The sequence below is a fragment of the Bactrocera oleae genome, chromosome 4 (genome assembly GCF_042242935.1).
Source record: "Bactrocera oleae isolate idBacOlea1 chromosome 4, idBacOlea1, whole genome shotgun sequence".
In the NCBI taxonomy this organism is placed as follows: Eukaryota; Metazoa; Arthropoda; class Insecta; order Diptera; family Tephritidae; genus Bactrocera; species Bactrocera oleae.
Window position 1 is genome coordinate 43,073,302 of NC_091538.1, and position 20,277 is coordinate 43,093,578.

The 20,277-nt window shown below is 34.6% G+C and overlaps 1 protein-coding gene across 6 annotated transcripts; it reads left to right on the forward strand.

Moving 5' to 3' along the window:
• The first annotated feature begins 1,270 nt into the window (after nt 1–1,270).
• Nucleotides 1,271–19,986, forward strand: koi (klaroid). 6 transcript variants are annotated; one of them, XM_036362619.2, is made up of 8 exons: nt 1,271–1,370; nt 6,340–6,537; nt 8,709–9,230; nt 9,328–9,707; nt 9,788–9,976; nt 15,208–16,791; nt 16,848–16,960; nt 17,828–19,986. In XM_036362619.2, exons 2-8 carry the CDS (start codon nt 6,389–6,391, stop codon nt 18,038–18,040), a joined length of 3,150 nt encoding a protein of 1,049 aa, XP_036218512.2. In that variant the 5' UTR covers nt 1,271–1,370; nt 6,340–6,388; the 3' UTR covers nt 18,041–19,986. The 6 variants fall into 6 exon arrangements, with proteins under 6 accessions (XP_036218512.2, XP_036218516.2, XP_014100387.2 ...); XM_036362623.2 differs by having other exon boundaries at nt 1,284–1,421; XM_014244912.3 differs by lacking the exon at nt 1,271–1,370 and adding an exon at nt 1,406–1,581.
• Nucleotides 19,987–20,277: the final 291 nt, after the last annotated feature.

Here is a 20,277-nt window from a genome sequence, read left to right on the forward strand (position 1 = left end):
AATTACAAAATTCCATATCTTTCTTTAATAAATAATAAGTTAAGTTGTGATAATTATGCCTTAGGACTATCGTTTTTGTTCCCGATATTGAAAAAAACCCATTTTGTTTGATCTACGCTTTAGATACATTTTTGTTTTGCTAGAGTTTTAAATTTTTCGATAAACCATCATATTTGTCTAAATAAATTTTAACACAATTCGTAAAAAGTATATTTTGTTTTTAATAATAAATATCATATGTCCTTTCTAATACCGTAAGACATATGTGTACAAAGTTTCATGATGGTCGGTTACGTAGTTTCGGCGTGAAAGAAGAATAAACATACTTACATTCTCATTTATAATATTAGTATTAGTATAGTAAATAAAGTAATAATATTTATACATACATATATATGTATATACATTAACTCATCATTAATTAAAATCGCTTCGGCTGCACCGAATGGTTCCATATCATTTTTAAGTATGTTGAGGTATGAAAATTGGTCCATTCAACATCTATATTGTTGTTGTTGTTGTAATGGTGTCGTGTTGACAGTCTTTGGCCGGATAAGCAGCCGGGTCAGTTCCGGTTACTTAGACCCGACTGTCGTGGGAACGGCTTCAATCCTCATCAACGTCCAGCCGTACCAGGAAAACGCTCCCCAGACCATCACGCTGCCACCGCTGTGTTTAACGGATTTTGTGGTATATCTGGAGATATATGCCTGACCCTGGGATGATGAATAAATGGTTTACTATCGGATCCAATACGATTCACCTTTGTTTCATCACGTCAAAGTACTCTTACAAAATTGTATGTACTTTTATAAATTCTCTTTAGCAAAGTCCAGCCCCTACTTTTTATGATGATGACTCTATTAGCATTTTTTGGAGAAAAATAGGATAACTTTTAACAAAATTTATGGCGTTAAATACCCTTTTCCTCGAACAATCCACAGTTTCAGCAATTAGGAAGTTTAATGGAGAAATGATCATGTTGCAGCAGCCAGTCTTCCGAGGACTAGGTTTTCCATTGGTTTGACTTTCGTCATGTCAATAAATATTAGCGGTCGATGAGGCTGTGTTTGTAAAGAATAATTCCAAAGTTCTTGTGGATTTATGAAGAATAATAGTTTTTAATTTTTAGTTTAGCATTCATACAAATGCCGTCAAATGGCAGTGCTGGGCATAATCTTAATTTATCTTGAAATTGCGACATCTGTTGTTAGATATTTCTAAATGTCATCTGACGCGTGCGTTTTCTCTGATTATCTTTCACTTTGTGTTCGTTAATCGGCCGCTGATATAAATTCAAGTGTATTTTTTATGCGGAAAACTTTTGTGTCAAATCGTACCATTTCTAAATTCTAAATTTAATATCTTATGTTAGTAAATTAAATGTAAAAGTGTGCTCGGTGTATACAAATACAAAATTAGTGAGTTTTACTTACAAGAATTTAGATGTTTAATGTTAAGAAAATAGAAATTTAGCTACGTGTATGTTGTGTTGAACCGCTGCGAGTGCTAAACGTAACGGCGCAGTGGCAGAATTTTTCGTATGCAAACGTTATAATAAGGCATAAAAAAGAGGCAAAGGTTGGCATAAATGTTGCCGTTATGAAGAAAAATCAATTGCAAAGTTGTGAAAAAGTGTTTTTATTCAATACTCAGTTAAATTTTTTACTTCCAATAGTTATCTTAAGGGAGAAAAAGTATTACAATTGGGTGGTATATTTGCAATTGGACATACATATAAATTGTAGATAAAGGTAAATGTGGAATTTATGTGCGCACTAGGGTCTATTTCTAATAGAACATCTTCAAGCAACGTGTAAAGCTGTATGTAGATTGCAACATTAGAGGTTTCTCCCGCTCGGGTTTTTAGATATGTACATATATTGAGTATTCTGATTTTCCCTTCAAATGTATTTGTTTTTACTTACATTTGTAATAAAATAGAAACAATCAAGAAATTTTAAATACATATATAATAATATATTCCCTTCTTTTTCTTTTTTTTTTTGTTATACCGTTATACCGTTTGCTTTCTATACTGCTAACAATAATTTGATAATAGTAAATGATCTTCAAACAAAAAAACTGAAAGTAATAAAAAATATAGTTTTCGTAAACAATTTCTGTATCGCTTGTCTAATTAAGTAATTATTGCATTTGTGCAACAGCTTAACATTCATAGTATGTACCTATATCGTCCGTTCACAATTTTACTCATATTTTCCCGGGCAACATTACCAATGGTCGCTATTTTCATCTAATATAAAACGGCTCTTGTCCTCATTTTCAAATTACGCATTTTCGCTTTGCAATGTTTGCGAATTATTTTTAGTAAAATGCAGCGATAATTCTAAAAAACTTGGCACCTTGTGCTTGTAAACAGAAAGTAAGAAAGAAATATGGTTTAATGCAGAATCGGTTGATACGGTGTATAAAATGTTAATTTGTGCTAATAAAAATGTTTTTATCATTTGACAATAGGCCTTGTTAAAGTGCTGAAATTAAAAACATTGGAATGTTATCAGATTATAAATGTTATATATGTATATATGTACATATGATATGTTCATATATTTATAAATTTACAATAGCGATGGCATACTTGGCATTTTTTAATGTTAGATCTGATTGGTTACATATAAGTATTATCGTCACCTAAATAGAAAATTGTATGTATGTATATATGTATTCTTATGATATCAGATATAATAACTATATAACTAAAAAAAACGTTCGTTTCAATATGAGATATTTAGATTAGAAAGTGATGTTACGTTTTTTTGGATTTTAGGTGACAGTATATAATCGCAAATCTCTGAATCAGAAGAATATTGCATTTTAATCAATATTTTGTTCGTAAATGTTAAAATAATTTTTTGTTATGAATTATGTATTTATACTTTAATTTTTTTTTGGAGGGAAATATATAACTAAAAATAATATATTTCATAAATGTTATTGTCTGAACATAATTTACATGATAGCAAAAACACTTGTATATATTAAAGATATTATACAAAAGGTTACATACATGCAAGGTGCGTTCCAAAGTAAGCAGGACTTTAAGAAAAAGTCGAGCGAGTGTTTTAGCTCGTTGCACGGTATGGCCGCTAGTATGCCGGTGCAAGCCTTTTGCATGGGTTCCACGTCTGCATAATGCTTTCCTTTCATCGGCAAATGCATTTTTCCGAAAAGGTAGAAGTCGCACAGTGCCATATCAGGTGAATACGGGTAGTGGTTGATTGTGAAAATGTGATTTTTGGTCAAATAATCGGCCACAAGCGTCGATCGATGAGACGTTCAAAACTCTAAGGTAGAATGCCGCATTAACGTTTTGGCCGGGTGGAACAAATTCTTTGTGTACAATACTCTTGGAATCATAGAAACAAATCAGCATTGTCTTCACTTTTGACTTCTCCAGGCGCGATTTTTCGGATTTCGGCTCATTTCTCATTTATGTCCTCACGACTACTTTGAAAACGTTGAAACCACTCAAGCACTCTGCTACGGGATAGGCTATCATCGCCATAAACTTGTTTCATCAATTGAAACGTTTCTGTAAAAGTTTTACCAATTTTAAAACAAAACAAGAAAAAACGTTGACTTTGGTTGCGCCGAAGCTATAATACCCTTTACAAATACAAATGCCCCTTACAAGAACTTGATTCCGAACGTTCAACTTGTATGGCAGCTATATGATATAGTGATCTGATCTAACCAATTTCTGTGGAGAATAATTTGTTGCTTTAAGCAATAACTCGTGCCTAATTTCGTGAAGATACCTCGTCAAAAAAAAATTTTTCCATGCAAGCACTTTACTCCAATCGTTCAGTTAATATGGCAGCTAATGCTGAGATTAGATTAATGCTTTAAATAATAATACATGACAAATTTCGTGAATATACCTCGTCAATTAAAGAGTTTTCCATACAAGCACTTCATTCCGATTGTTCAGTTTGTATGGCAGCTCTATGCTATAGTCATCCGATCTATACAATTTCTTCGGAGATTAGATGAATGCTTTAAATATTAATACACGCCAAATTTCATGAAGATCCCTTGTCAAATGAAAGAGTTTTCCATACAAACAGTTGATTCCGATAGTTCAGTTTGTATGGCAGCTATATGCTATAGTGGTCCGATATCGGCCGTTCCGACAAATGAGCAGCTTATTGGTAAGAAAAAGACTTGTTCAAAATTTCAGATCGATATCTCAAAAACTGAGGGACTAGTTCGCGTATATACAGACGGACGGACGGACAGACTTTATATGGTCTCCGCCGTTTCCTTCTTCGTGGCAAACTTAATATACTCTGTTCACGGTATAATTTAATGTTGGCTCTTTGTTTGAAGCTCATTTTCGCACCGATGACAAAAACATACTGACACCTAAAACGCAATAACGTCACTTCCAATAGATGAAATGTCATGAAATTTTTACTGGAAGTCGATAAAGGATAACAGATTCTAACGCACTAGTCGACATATAGATGGCGCCACTAGAGTTTACTCTGTTACTTTTTTACTGTTTACTTTGGAACGTACCTTCTATGTACATAACTATTATAGGGGTAGTTGAAAGAGGGTCTACATAATACTATATTGATGATTTTACGCTTATTTTTTAGTATGTATATTTAATAATAATATATTAAATGTAACAATTATCAAATATGATGACAGACAGTGTATACAACCTTAATGCTTAAAATTACACAAAATATGTAGTAGCAAATTTTGGTTTGTGCTCATTACATAAATATTTAAAATTTTTTGCTGTTTCACATGCTATGATTAAAAAGTTAAAAAATTACTAACTACTGTAAAACAAACCTTTTTTCATCTGTAAAACAAAAGTGTACATACATCTTAGATATTTGCATGATTCATTTGTGTATTTCAAAAATAAAAAATACAATTTTATATCATATATATAGAGCACTTCGGTTGTGTCCATCGTTTTTGCCGGTTGCCTTATCGTATCGGCATATTCGCCACATGTTTGCACATTTTTTTTTTGTTTTTTTTGCCTACTTGAACGCTCCTTTGTCAATTTGCAAATTTGCAATTACTCAATACCTCATTTATTTTATTCTAGCAGTTATTCTACCACACACCGCGAAGAAAACTTAATAAAAACGAAATGGTAGTTGTGTTAAAAAAAAAACAATTGTGTTGAAAATGTGACGCAAAACTTAATCACCATATGTTTGTAAGGAAATGTTTCAGGCGCTGAGGAAAACAAATGCGAACTAGCTCATATTAAATTTAAAATAATTGTTTATTTTTAAACCGTGTTCTTCCTTCAACTTTGACTTTCGATTCGATCGAAACTAACTAACTTAAAAAAATATTTCATATGTGCTCTTAGTACTAATTAATGTAAGCCTTAACTAATTGTTTGAAAGCGTTAAAAAAAACACTTTTTTCTACAATGTAATATTAATTATTCTAATTTTTTTGTTCACTTCTGCCACATATATTACAACTTTATACACTCGACCGTAAATCTTCAAATATTTAATCTTTTGTTTATTAATTTATTGTTTCTGCCCTAGCAATGTTTTAATGCGTTTGCGCACGGCGAACTTCTTGAAACCACAATCAAGTGCACAGTTGTAGGCATTCACTTTCATTCATTACTGCCATGTGGTCAGGAATTATACATGTATATTGAATTTTATATATGAACATACATGTTTATATACATTTATATATTCGTGCCCCCATGCCTACTATGTACATAATTACACTCATTCATTTGTTGTGGCTTATATATACACATACATAAGTTGGTAAATACTTAGATACTTGCACATAGGTATGTATGTACGACTGTATCTATGCGTTGATTCATTTAAATACACATGTACTTTTCCAGTCATCGCTGACTCAAATGTAAACAACCCACACCCTGAGAAAGTACTTCGAAAAATATACATTTGTAAATTCTGCTGTTTGCTTTCGAATATGGAACTTTATTAAATCCTTGGACACTTTAAAAAGTCTGTGCTGTATAAATTATAGCTCTGGATTCCAATTCCTAGTTACTAACTACTCTAACAGTGACTTACAGACATTTTTATTTTTTATGGTTTCCGTTTAAACGCGTTCCCGAAAAAGCGTATTGATATTCACGTACCATGTGTGTGTACATAAGTATTTGTAAATATAAATGCAAAAAAAGACTAAAAACGTTTGAAACATATGCACACGTACAAATGTGCATACATAGATGCTACACATACATAGATATGCATGTATATTTCCTACCTGTTTTATTTTGCATTTAATCAAACTTTCACTTATTTACTAACATATGTATGCCTAATTTTGCAGTTATCACAGTTGGTTGACCTTTCTTCAAAGTGAATAAGTTGCCAATATAATGGATGATTATCAAATAGAAACGCGTCGACGTTCACGTTCAAAAACACCCTTCCTACGTTCCAGCTGCGATCACGAGAATTGCGAACATGCTGGCGAGGAGGGCCATACACATAATCATCAACAGAAAAAGAAGGTGCCCAATGTGCAGTAAGTACTTTAATTAAAATGATTATTTGAACCAAAAAAACTAATCAATTAGTGTATTTCCAAGTGGCTGAGCCCTTGTGCGGCATTCGAACTTCTTTTCGACTTTACTTTTGTTGGTTTTATTGTGGCGATAATTTTATTATTTTTATAACCAAACATTAAACGAGCTAAACAACAAGTTACCAACAACAATATAATGAACCTAAAAAAAACCAAAATAAATAAAAACACAAAATAGAAACAGAAAGCGACAAAGCAAAACAAAAACCGAAAACCAAAAACCGACGCTGTGGTGTCAGAGATGATGTAGCTGTGTGCATGTCGTCATCGCGTAGCTATTTAGTCAACACGTCAACTCAAATAGGCGGGAGATGGAGCAGGCAGGCGTGTGTGGCGTCAATGTGAGCGCGATTGTCCGCATTCGCGCAATAGTTCTAGTTAGAGACAGACCGAGTTGCTCTCATTTGTGTAAGTCAAAGCTAGCCGCGGCAGTAGGCAGCGGTGGTTATTTTTGTAACGTTCGCCAAATTGGAAATTCAAATTATTTAAATTGTGGCGTTCAGATTGTGCCCGGGTGTTGTGCTGACTGAACGTGTGCGTGCTCTACTCGCTATTCGTTATTTTTTGTCAGTTTATTGTTCACTACACGAAACGTGCGCAGTTTGAAGTCAATACTCGCGTATTGGCGCGCTTTTTAACCCATTTTAGTGATTTCCATATACAGTAACAAAATAGTTGAAACCAAGTGAGAAAGTAAATAAATATAAACACGCGATTATTACCAGTTTGCCGTTGAATTCAAAACCAACTCATCATCGCTACCCTGACTAACTGGGCAAATTGGCAGGGTGAGATGCATGCATTCATATATATGTTTATATCCATAGATATATTTATATATGTACATGCCAAAACACGCTGGCCATCAGCGTTATCGTGTTTCTGCGTTTGTTTTAGTATTTTTGGAATGAGTATATACTTATTCTACTTTTTATTTTGAACGATGACGACACACCGCGATGTTTTTTTTGTTTTTTTTTTTGTTTTGTACCTTGATAAAACTTTAACTCCAAATGGTTAAGCACAACAACAACTTAAGTTTTTGTTTATTTCGTTATTGAGCTTTTTGAAGGTTAAACCGAAATGTACGAGTATTAGCAAATATTATCTATATGCCACATTTTGAAGTTGCTTGGAAATATATTTAATATGCGCATAACAATTAAATAGAACTGGTGCGTAGCGCATAAATTATGCTACACTCGCACTAGTTTAGTTTATTGTATGCTTAAAGACACGCAAGGAGTTGGAATAATAAAATTGTATACCCTTTTTTTTATACCCTTATTTTTTGGTGTATTCAGTTTCATTCATTTAGAAAAAAAAATCTAAAAACAAATAGAACTAGCTTGTTTTGACCTAATTCAATATAGCTTTAGAGGAAATTATCTTATCAAATAAAAAAGTTTTCAATACAAGAAGTGAATTTTGATCGATCAGTTTGTATGAGAGCTGTATGCTATAGTATCCGATCTGAAAAATTTCTTCGGAGATTGTACCGTGCTTAACTTCGTGAAGATATCTTGTCAAATAAAAAAGTTTTCCTGACAAGGGTTGGATTGTGATCGGAGAAACGAAAATATGCAAAATTTCAGATCGATATCTCATAAACTTATAACCTAATTCGCGTATATACAGACAGACGAACAGCCGCGCGGACAGTCAGCTTGTCACGCTGATCATTTGTAAGTATATATATATTATAGGGTCTCCGAAGGTTTCTTCTGGGTGTTTTATTTACCTTGTGCGGAGTATAAAAAAAGGATTATGAAATATACACAATGATTAGTACTCTCTATATTGTAATATATGAAAATTTCCTTACTGTAGCGCTAACGTCTACTAAATCATTTTTTTATTTATGCTGTAAAAATATTTACGATGATTAGAGCGTTATAAACTTGTTCAATTGTCGTGAACATACTTTATAAATATTTTTATTCACTTTGTTTACCAATGCCATCATCAGCACACAAATTTCACTTTTTTCTAAGGCATACATACTTATGTGTGTATATATGTATGCCTTGGTGTCTTTTTTTATGCTAAAAACCATATCTTCTAAATTCTTCAGATTTTAATAACATTGTTTATATTTATTTTCCGTTCAGAACTATTGTGGAGGAAACCGTTGAAGTGGCATCATCTATTTTACCAACAAAACCAACACAAAAATCTAAAACATCAGATTACTCCAGCGAAGATACAAGCCCGGAGAGTAAATCAAAGAAGGCCTCAATGAGTATCAACGAAGAGTCTTCACAGAAATCCAAACAAATGTCGTCGTCGTCAACGAACAGGACCTCCACCACCACAACGAGCACTACGGTGATTACAAAACGTAAACGTGTTGCCGCTTCCACACCAAAGGCCATAGATAACTATTTACAAAAGAGTTTTGCCTCACAGTTCACCGGCGGTACTGGCGCCGAGTCGGCAGCGCAAAGTTTTAAGGAAATTACCCAAAATGCGCTCAATACAGAATTTGAGCTATCACAGCGCAGGGCGGACGCCGCCGGCAGCAATAATAGCAGCATTAATAAATCGTATAGTAATATTTTGAGCAGTTCAAATGGCGATCTTAGCGATCACATTGCATACCTGGAATACAAACGTGCTGGCGAGTACTGGAAGTGAGTGTAATTCGTATGCATTTATAATTTACAATTCAAATTTGTTTGAGAATTGATCATTAAATAAAAAATATACATTCATCAATATTTATTGCAGCACCACACCGAAAACGGATTATACCTACTCGAAGCATTCGTCGTTTCGACGGGAATTGGCGCCCGGCATTGTTGCCATGCCGAATATGTCGCGCCTCGGCTTGAGAACTCACAATGAACGTATCGACTACATGACCAAACGTCTTACCTATGATTCGGGTGATGAAATCGATTACCAACTTGATGGCTACCGCAAACGCCAATACAATCGATATATGCAAGAACAGAAGCAATCATGGTATACGCGCATCATTACAACCATTGTAACGACGATCACCAGCGCATGGTCAACGGTGACTGGTGGCGGTGATGGTGGTGGTGGTGCAGCTTCTGGTTATGACAGTTCATTGTATAGAACGAAATACGGACAGGAGGAACGAGGTAAGCGCATATACTATATATATTTTAGTTATATACACTTGTATATGTATGCATGTAGTTAATATTTCGCCTCGTTGCAGGTTTCTTTGGCTCCATTTCACACGGCATATCATCGTCCATATCACAATTCTTTCGTTACGTTTACATATTGATTTCATCTCTACTTTGTTTGGATACTTGGCTCTTGCAATCGTCTAATGCCGATGCTAAAGGCAGAAAACGTTTTCTGCTGCTGCTGTTGATCTTATTGCCATTGTTGTTGTTGGGTGGTGAGTATTATTGTGAACACTTATACGAAGCTTGCCACTATGTCAATGGACTCTGCGGAAAAATAATAGAATAACTGATAGGTGTGTGGGTTGCGACACACAACAACAATTTCCATTGTTCAAGCGCTACACTCGTAGTAACAGCCCCTGACATTGAATATATTTCGATTTTGTAATAAATTTTCAGACGTGTTGACCTTGTAGTGTTGGGAGCGTTGTCAATATACCGCTAGTCGCAGTGAATTTGAAAACTGTTATTGAATTGCCGAAGCTGTGCGGCTAAGTGCTTTATATCGCTTCGCTATTTTTAGCCAATACATACATACATAGTTATATGATTTACAGTCATACTTATGTGTATGAATGTACATGTAGCTATTTGTTGTTCGCCATGGACGCTACAGGCTTATTGTTGTTGCACGCGTCACGTGTGGAAAATTTCTAAATTATTGAAAATTTAAATGTTTCACAGGTAACGGAGCACTTATAAAAGCAAATTGTGCAATATAATTTTTTATTATTATTAAATTATTTTTCGAAAGTTAAAAATTAATGATATATAATATAATTATTACATTCGAAAAATTAAGGCAGTTGAACGATATTTGATATTTAACAATTGCGCAGTAAATATTTTGCTACAAACAAACATGACTAAATATTTTTCACGCAATCAAACTCTTATTTCTTATAATTTTTTAAATTTAAAATGGGTTAGATTTTTAAAAAGCTTTTTAAGGGGAGAGTGGGGTTAATTCGTGTAACCATTTTTCCATGATGAGTATTTTATTGAATTTTCATGGAAATATGGAGATACGGCAATGGTAGCAATTAGTCTGGAGTGTCTAAACAAAAATTGAATTGCGGTGCCCCTGGATAGTCTGAAATCAAACAAGTAAGGAAGGTCTAAATTAGGGTCTAACCGAACAGTTTATACTCTCAAGTTAAAGTGATATACGAGATTTTCGTATATATTTTAATTAAAAGTACGAAATATTGCATTCATTATTTACAATCACATGCAAGAGGATACACTACTATTAGAAAGAGATTCTTTCGCAATTTCATTAAGGTGTCTTACATATTGACCGGCAGATTTTACCGATTTGTGGTACGGCTGTCTTCACAAAAATATTCTCCCCGAATTTCAATACGAGAACTCACGGATAAACCGATATATTCGGTCAAAAATAAGCTATATGCACTGGTGTCTACATATTTGGTGTCTGGGTCCTTGAAAAGTTATATATATTATATAGATAACCCCACACACCAAAATTGGTTGAAATTAGTTAAGTAGGTCCTAAGATTTTGGATTTCCCCCAAAATTGGGCGGTGGACCGACAGACACGAATTTCAAACCGTCTCATCATCCTGATCATTTATATATAATATACATAATCATAAATCCCAAATATCTATCTCGATTAGTTTTAGATGATATATACAACCGTTAGGTGAACAAAATTATTATACTCTGTAACAACATGTTGCTAGAGTATAAAAATCACAATTATATCGTTAGCTATAATCGCTTTGCCCAGGTAACGGTCGGAGGGGTTTGTCGACATTAAAATTTGTCACTTTTTGTTAACACTGAAGGAAATCTCGCAAAATTTTGTGAAAATATCGGTTATTTTGTTATTGTAAAATGAAATGTATAAAAATATTGTTCATAATTGCAAAACGATATAATAATAAAATATTTAATTCTTCTCAAAAAAAATTCTACAAAAAAATATTCAAGACACTACTTCCCCTTAATAAAAAAGCTAGTGTAATTGTCGTTATATACAATGAAATGAAAAATCTTCGCTGCAGATAATAAGTCCATTGATATATTGCTTGCTTATTTTGTGAACCTTATACTAATATTCTACTTCATTTCTTTTGCAATTTTTCCCCATGAAATAAAAATCGATAACCAACTATTGTGAAAAAACTACGCTTTTGCAACGCAGCCCTTTACCATTACTTAGATTACCCAACGATACCCCAATTTTCCGAATTGTCTTTCACCTTACCTGCACTCCCTGATTTCTCAAAACTCGATGTTTCCGAATATTTCAAAGAGGATAAACTTGCTGCACTTAAAGAGAAAACTTACAATCGCCTAGCAGATTTTCGCGATTGGTCCGATGATTATGTTATGTATTTGCGCACGGTTTCTAGTAATATTTACGATGAAGGTCGTAAATTTTTTCAACGTGAAGAACATTTTGAACGCGTTTAGAACTGATATCGTTAAATTTTTCAGTCAATTTATCTTTGAACTGGTGCAGCAATTAACAATATGAACAAATTAGAAAGAAGTTTCTATAACACTAAAAAATTCCAACAACTGTTAAAATACGAAAATTTTAATTATACTATTTTTTATTATTCGCCATTATTTTTATTGTATCATTATCGTTTATAATTTATATTATTTATTTATTCTTGCTTTGTTTACGTTTTAGTTGTTCTTTTTGTTTTCTTAACGTTTTTCTCAAAACCTTAAGTTAAATTTTCCTACTTAAGAACAAATGTACAAAATATCTATGTTTGGAATTATCGAATTCTTTAGATTTCGTTCAAAAAATAGAAAACTAGTTAATTACAAGAAAGTCATAACGTACAAAATTCGTTGCATTTCGGATATCATCGTTGATCTTTACCTAACGGTGACTCCCTCAAGTCCCTTAATCAATCCTTTATTCCCTACCTCTCCCTTTGCACTAAGCTGCATACGTCGTATGCGTAGTGTTTCGGGACAAATTCACCACACAAATGCATTTGCGTTAGAAAAGCTATGCTTCCTGGGGAAGCTGTTTGACACCAATCGGAGAAGGATAGAGAATGCTGCAATTAATTAAATATCATCATCAACCTACCCACACATACACACATACACATATCTTAAGTAGAAACCAAATCAAACACGCCACAGAAAGCTCTATTACATACTTACAAATTATAATCCGTTCAATATATAAGTAAACGATTATGTGTTATCTAACAGCGTAAAGTTTTCAAATCTTTAAATGCTTTAAACTAAATTAAATAATAAATAATAATAACTGTTTTGATATGTCAAATAATTGTATTGTTCAAAAAATTCTTTCAAATTTGCCTACTCGCGCATATAGTTTCCAAAGTCCGTGATGTGCGCGTTTATTTTGATGTATTTAATATAACAAAAGATCACATTTGGATTGTTAAAAACAGTATAATACAAAATAAAAAATTTAATCCAGAAAAACCAAATCGAAAAACGCTTTTTATTTAATTCCGTTCCGAGTTAGCGTTAGCTGCATGCATTTATCCCATTTAGGTGAGTATTCCATCTCTTTTTTACTCTTCTTTGGGTATGAAATGTGAAAATTGATAATTGTACTACTCTATCCTTCTTCATTTGGATCAAATTCAGTAAGTTTTCCCATTTTTATACAAATACATTTTTTATACAACGTGGCGTATGCCGAAAGTTTTAAAAACTAAAATCCTTCCTGCTTAACAGTCCATTTGGCATATTCTTAATTCTTTCCTGTTATATTTCAAGCAATTCTGTGCATTTTATTTTTTGATCCTTTAATGAAGAAGGATATGAGTTTTTTAAACTGTGATTATTTTCTATGTATAATATATTATATTCATGTATATATATTTTTATACCCTGAACAGGATATATTGAGATTGCCACAAAGTTTGTAACACCCAGAAGGAAACTTCGGATACACTATAAAATATATATATAAATTAATGATTAGTATGGCGAGCTAAGCCGATTTAGCCATGTTCGACCGTCTGCCTTTATATAGGCGGACTAATTCCAAATTATTTGAGTTTGAACAGAAGCATATGAGTTTTTCAGCGCCTCTCATGCCTACTTCCCTGCACTTTCTACTTGTATCGTCGTGTCTAATGCCCGTCCAGCTCGCATGTGATGCCAGTAAGTTGTGACCTGTCATTAGACCAACAAACGTTCTGCAGTCCTTTCAAGAGCGTGTAAGTAAAAAGCATGCGTGATTTTCTTTGGGGCTCTTACACGTGATCTTGAAGATTGAAGGCATTCCATCTCACTTTGATCCATCTGTCAACCCTTTCGGAAATTTCAATATGTATCGCTTTTAGCGACTTATGTATTTCCTGTACTGATTCGGTAGTCAGATTAATGATACTTTTTGGCAATCTCATCAGCTATTTCTCAGAATTCTTTTAAGGCCTGGACCCAGTATACATGCAGCCGCTTTCCGGCAGCCACTATATCTACTGCCTCTTTGCTTCCAAAAACATTCTCTGACTTAATGTGATGTGAGATTATTGCTTGAAGGGTCGCCTAAGATCTAGCTCGAAACAAAAGATTTCGGCGCTCATTCCATTAGCCATTTTTGATCCGTCTGTGTAGATGTTGTAAGATCCTCTGGCGAATCGCATGTTCCTACGCCGTTCACCCTCTTCTAGTGTGACTTGAAACCTTCGTATATGGTATATTTTATCCACCAACCCCCTGCTTATTGAGCTATGCTCGAAGGTCCTTGTGGAGAATTCACCGAACGCCTCCAATCAACGCCCCCTAGCAACTTCTCACATACATATAGGGTACCACTGGCCTTTTTCACTCTCTCCAAGCTACAACTGAATGTGGATTGAAAAATTACTCACCACATGATGTTAAATCCACCCCGTTAAGTCTTAGTGTTTTCCCGTCGAAATTTTGTACCTCCTTGTACAGAGTACCATTCCGACCTTTCGGCCTTTCTCCCTGTAGGGGCAAGTGAAGCTAAGTTGCTCGTAACGCTAATAGATTACACAATTTTTCATCCTAAAATAGCGTAATTTGTCTGCAGCGACAACTCTGAGTTTTACCTTCTAAATCGAGATTGTGGTACTTGTAAGACAGACCATTATTTTACTTTGCCTTTCCGCAATATTAACAATATAACCTCTTAGCGCCTGCCGGAACAAAACGTGACTTTGATTAATCTCGCCCATTTTGGGTTAAGAGAATGAATAATTTCATTCTTTGACTCTGCAAATATTGTTTTAGAATTTAGTGCTAAATATACCATACACTTACCCGTACTTTTTGGGCAGTTCTTTCATATTACTGTTTTTCGGCTTGAAACCTTTTTCCATGGAACGCCCAGAACACATGGAGCTTTTGTAACCTCTCCCAATAATACAATTTGTATTAATTACTTAAAGTAATTAAAATACTTCTGTTTAAGTAAATATAATCTTACTTTCAGCATGGTGGTTACAGGATCAAGAAGATCGCGCCTATTACCTACAACGTGCACAGGCTCTGGTGCCTTTTTCACTGCTTGCTAGTTGGCAGAGTGCCCTCTACACCAGCGGCAACTCCTTTAAAGGCTATATCCAACAAATTCCCGACAATGTTAAGAGCTCATTCAACCATTACTACGCCAGTTATGTGGATGGTGGTGCAGTAGTCAGTGGTGATTCCGAAGCGCACCTACATATACACAACATCGAGCAGCGTCTTCAAAAAGCACTCACCGCCGAGGAATATGAGAATATACTTAATCATGTTAATAGTTATGTACAGGAATTGGTTGACCTGAAGTGGACAAAACAACAGCGTGAGAAGACAGTGCACGCTGAGCAACTGAGTCCTGCACAAATGCAAATCATTGCACACCTGGTGCTGGAGACTTTGGCGCAAGAAAAACTGAAGTGGGGAAACGCCAAAGCAAAATTGGCTGAGCTGAGTGAGACCGAAGTACTTCGGCTGGCTGAGTTGGTGCGGACACAGCTGGAAGCAAGTGGTTGGCCGAACCGACCGGTGCCGCTGTCCAGGGAAAATCTGTTAGAAATAAAACGCCTGATAACCGAACACATGGAATTGTATGAATCCAAACATTATACACTGCTTTTAGACCGCATTGACTTGGACGCGTTGTTGCTGCGTATTTTAAGTGCACCACAGTTGGCCAAGTTTGTAGATGCGCGTATCGCCTTGGCGCTCGAGGGCAAGCAATTGCAGATAGAAAAGTTGCATGAGGGCTCCGCTCACGGTGCTCCCTACAGCGAGCAGCAACGACTTATCAATGAGCTGAAAAACGAGATAGCCTTTATCAAGCTTGCACTCTCCGACAAGTTAACTGAAAATGAAGGACTTCATCAGTCCATATCGAAGTTGACGGTGACACAAGATGATCTACTTAAGCGCATGCAGGAGCATGAATTGGCCACAGATCAACGCTTCAGTGGATTGCTGTTGGAGATAGAAAACAAGTTGGCCACACTCAAAGATCAGCCATTCAAGTTGATCAATCAACAAATCAAGCTGTCGCTAGTGGAACTACTAGGTTTCAAAGAAACCACACCTGGTGGCGCCCCCTTAGAGGATATCGATTTGCAGAACTGGGTACGCAGTATGTTTGTGGCCAAGGACTACCTCGAAGAGCGTTTGTTAGTCCTCAACAAGGGCACTGACAATAAGATACGTGAAGAGATAGATCGGTCCGGCATGTTGTTAATGCGAGATATTAACGAGCGTCTAAAGAGCGTGACGGCGTTAAAGGAAGAAATTAATACGGCGTTGTCTAAGGAGGAGGTGCATAAGATAGTCAAATCGGTATTGGACGTTTATGACGCCGATAAAACAGGTTTGGTAGACTTTGCGCTAGAGTCTGCTGGCGGACAGATTCTATCTACGCGCTGCACTGAGAACTATCAGACCAAATCGGCGCAGATATCCATATTTGGCATACCGCTGTGGTATCCCACCAATACACCACGCATAGCTATTTCTCCGCAGGTACAACCTGGTGAATGCTGGGCATTTCAAGGCTTTCCGGGATTTTTGGGTAAGTTGAAGTAGCCGCTTTATTTTTTTTTGCTTCAACTTTTTTCATTTTTGCAGTTTTAAAACTAAATTCAATGGTTTATGTAACGGGCTTCACGTTAGAGCATATACCGCGTTCGCTTTCACCAAACGGACGCATTGATTCAGCGCCAAGAAATTTCACAGTTTGGGTGAGTTAATGATATAGAGGTTTCTAGAATAATACAAGAGCTGTGGCCAAACTTAGAGCGGGTTTCTTGGGAATATTTTAAATTTGTTTAGGATCCCAGGAATTTTTAAAATAAAAAATATTTCTCGTAAAATATCCGGGAACTATAACGTCTATGTCGGGTTAAAGCCTGAATCAGTAGAGGGTTAATGACAAAATCCAGAACGCAATTGCACAAGTGTCATTCTGTTTTCTCGAGACGTATCCAGCTCTGTAATAAGTGATGATTTAACTCTCAGAATGCCATTCAATGGAAGATGGGCCACCAAAGTGTTCATTTCTTCTTCTGAAAAGGGCCTTTAATACCGTTAGAATGTAGTCCCGTACTAAGTCGGATCTGTAAGAAGTGGTATGATGTCGGCTTATTGCACGAATGTTCTTGAAAGGCGGATCCGCTTAAAGGAATTAAAAATGTTGTTGTAGCGGTTATCTAATCCCCGCTTGGGTGGTAAGGTTCATTGCTCATTGCACGCACGGATATATGTATTTATATTTAGAATGTCGAGGTCAATTCTACATAAGTAGGTGTTTAATCTGCTACAATATCCAGAACGAAGTTGCGCAATGGTCGGATGTAACCCTCAATGTTTAGTGGTTTCTGACTCGTAACCTTGTTTAGCTATCCTCCCTCCGCCTGAATAGTGTTTATGGTAGGTTCATTGCTACTTAAATATGCGTAATAATTTAACCAATCGGGTATATACATATATAATATATATATTATATAATATATTATATTTCCAGAAAATTAAAATTAACAGAAAAGAATAGTTATAGAAGCAAAAATACTTAATAAGATCTAAATTATATTTTATTCTCAATTTTCAAGGGTCTTGAACATGAAAAAGACTTCGAGCCAGTGCTTTTCGGTGAGTATGAGTTTATAGATAACAATGCCTCCTTGCAATACTTTCCCATAAAGAACAAGGACATAAAGCGGCCATACGAAATTGTGGAGTTGCGCATTGAATCGAATCACGGCCATGCGCAGTACACGTGTCTATACCGCTTCCGTGTGCACGGTAAACCGCCAGGAGCGTAAATTGCAGGCCATAGAATAACACAGAGTGTTTAGTTTATAGATATGTATATACTTATTTATTAATATAGTTTATTGTAATAAAGTTTAATTCTTAAATTATAATGTTAATTTAGAATAGCGGTACTTACAATTGCAAACTAATGAATGTTAACTTTGTGCCTTAAAGAATTCAATACAGAAAAGAAAGAGAGCAAACACTATTGAGAGCACACAGTTGGACAGTTTGGAAATGCAGGCCTTAGATAACCTCTAAAACCTACTAACCTAAACTTATATTACTAACAGTCAATACATGAATATATACAAAAATTAAACACAACTTTGTAAATATATAAGAACTAATAAATGCTGCCACAGTGAAGAATATACATATTATACATATATACATATATATTTAAACAAGTAAGGAGGGGCTAGGCGTGCATAAATATTATATATGTATGTAATATGTAATAGTTTATAAGCATAAGTGAAATGGTTTCCTATGTTATTTTCTAACTTGAAGTGCTTTCACAAATACACATAAGAGGCAAATTAGCGTAATATATCTTTACCGTTTAGATTTTAAATTTTTCTTACCTTTAATTTAGTTTTAATTTATTTTATTACTTTATTTATAGTAACAACATACTAGTGCTAGCCCTAAGTTATGTTAAGTTATATTATGTGTATGTATTTATTTATTTATTTTAAGAGCTTTAGTTTAAACTGAGTTAGTCTTACGAAGTACACACAGTTCTCCAAGCCAAACTAACACATCGAAAAGTAATAAATAACCTTGCGTTAACTACTTTAATTAACAAATGCTTGCCAATGATTATTGATTATACTTTACTTAAATTACAATTAGTAGCTATGTGTTAATTAGTTGAGTGGCGACTAGTTTAGGCACAGACCTTTTGAAATAATTATTTTTATACCCTGAACAGAGTATATTCAGTTGGCCACGAAGTTTGTAACACCCAGAAAGAAACGCCGGAGACTACCACTACTACTACAGATCGAACTACCAGAGCATATAGCTGCCATGCAAGCTAAACGATCAAAACCCATTCCTTGTATGGAAAACTTTTTTATTTTATAAGATATCTTCACGGAATTTGTCAGGGATTATAGTCCAAGGTAGCGGTACATTCTCCGAAGAAATTGTTCAGCATATAGCTGCCATACAAAATGACCGATCACATTCAAGTTCTTGTATGGAATTTGTAAAGGGTATTATTGCTTCGGTGCAACTAAAGTTAACGTTTTTTCTTGTTTATAAACTCTGTTTGGCCAATGACAATTTACATGACTTAATTGTGTGTTAGCTATGTACATATATAATATATTCGTTTATGATAGACTAGCGTCTGACCAAAGGCATTGCTTAATGATAAGCGTTACCATAAAATTTTGCGTATCAAGTCCGAATATGTTAACACTAAAATCCTAGTTTGAATTTACACGGGAGTTACTAAAACAAACCAACTGCTGACTAACTTACAGCATTTTTATACACAGATCTAACACAAATATAAGTAATTTCGTACTTTTATAGTAGATAATATTAACAGCTCTCATATATGTTTGTTTTTTAGTATCTAATCTAGAATTAAGATTTTTTGTCTCTAAAATAAATTTAACGGTCTCACCTACCATTTCTACCAACTACTACCACTAATGTTTGTATGTAGACGAGTGATCTAACAACTTCTTTGAAAACAAATATCAACACAGAAAGTCCAAATGTTCAATTTTGAATAGAACACCCAACGGTTTTACGGTACAAGTACAGCAAATATTTGCAACTTTTATGAAAATATCATCAAATATGATTTAAGTTAATTTATGTGTATGCTAATGTATGTATAATTTTGTAATTTTAGATGTTTGTAGTACATATTTGTGTTAATTGAAGAATGTTCAAAATAAAATAAATATCAAAATTAAAATCTGGTCCTTTATTCATTATGGTATTTTATATCAACTTGAATATGATAGATGTTTGCGACAACATACGAGTAAGGAAGATAACGAAATAGTGTTTGAGCACAACATCAGGTAAGGTTCGACATTTGTTGACCAAAACACTGACACTTGACACTTTTCCAATTTTAAGCTTCTTATTGTTGTGCAAAATTTATTGATAATCAGGGGTGTTGTAGAATCTAATAGTTGTCGGAATCAGAATTGAAACCGTTAAAAAATATAGTAGGAAACCAATTTTATCTGTTTTGTTATCAGAAACAAAGCAG

Bases quoted from the DNA above. Each gene is read 5' to 3' on its own strand.
- koi (XM_036362619.2), top strand. From the start codon at position 6,389: ATGGATGATTATCAAATAGAAACGCGTCGACGTTCACGTTCAAAAACA. The intron at 9,231-9,327 runs GTGAGTGTAATT...TATTTATTGCAG, and splicing joins CGTGCTGGCGAGTACTGGAA to CACCACACCGAAAACGGATT. The intron at 9,977-15,207 runs GTGAGTATTATT...TCTTACTTTCAG, and splicing joins GCCATTGTTGTTGTTGGGTG to CATGGTGGTTACAGGATCAA.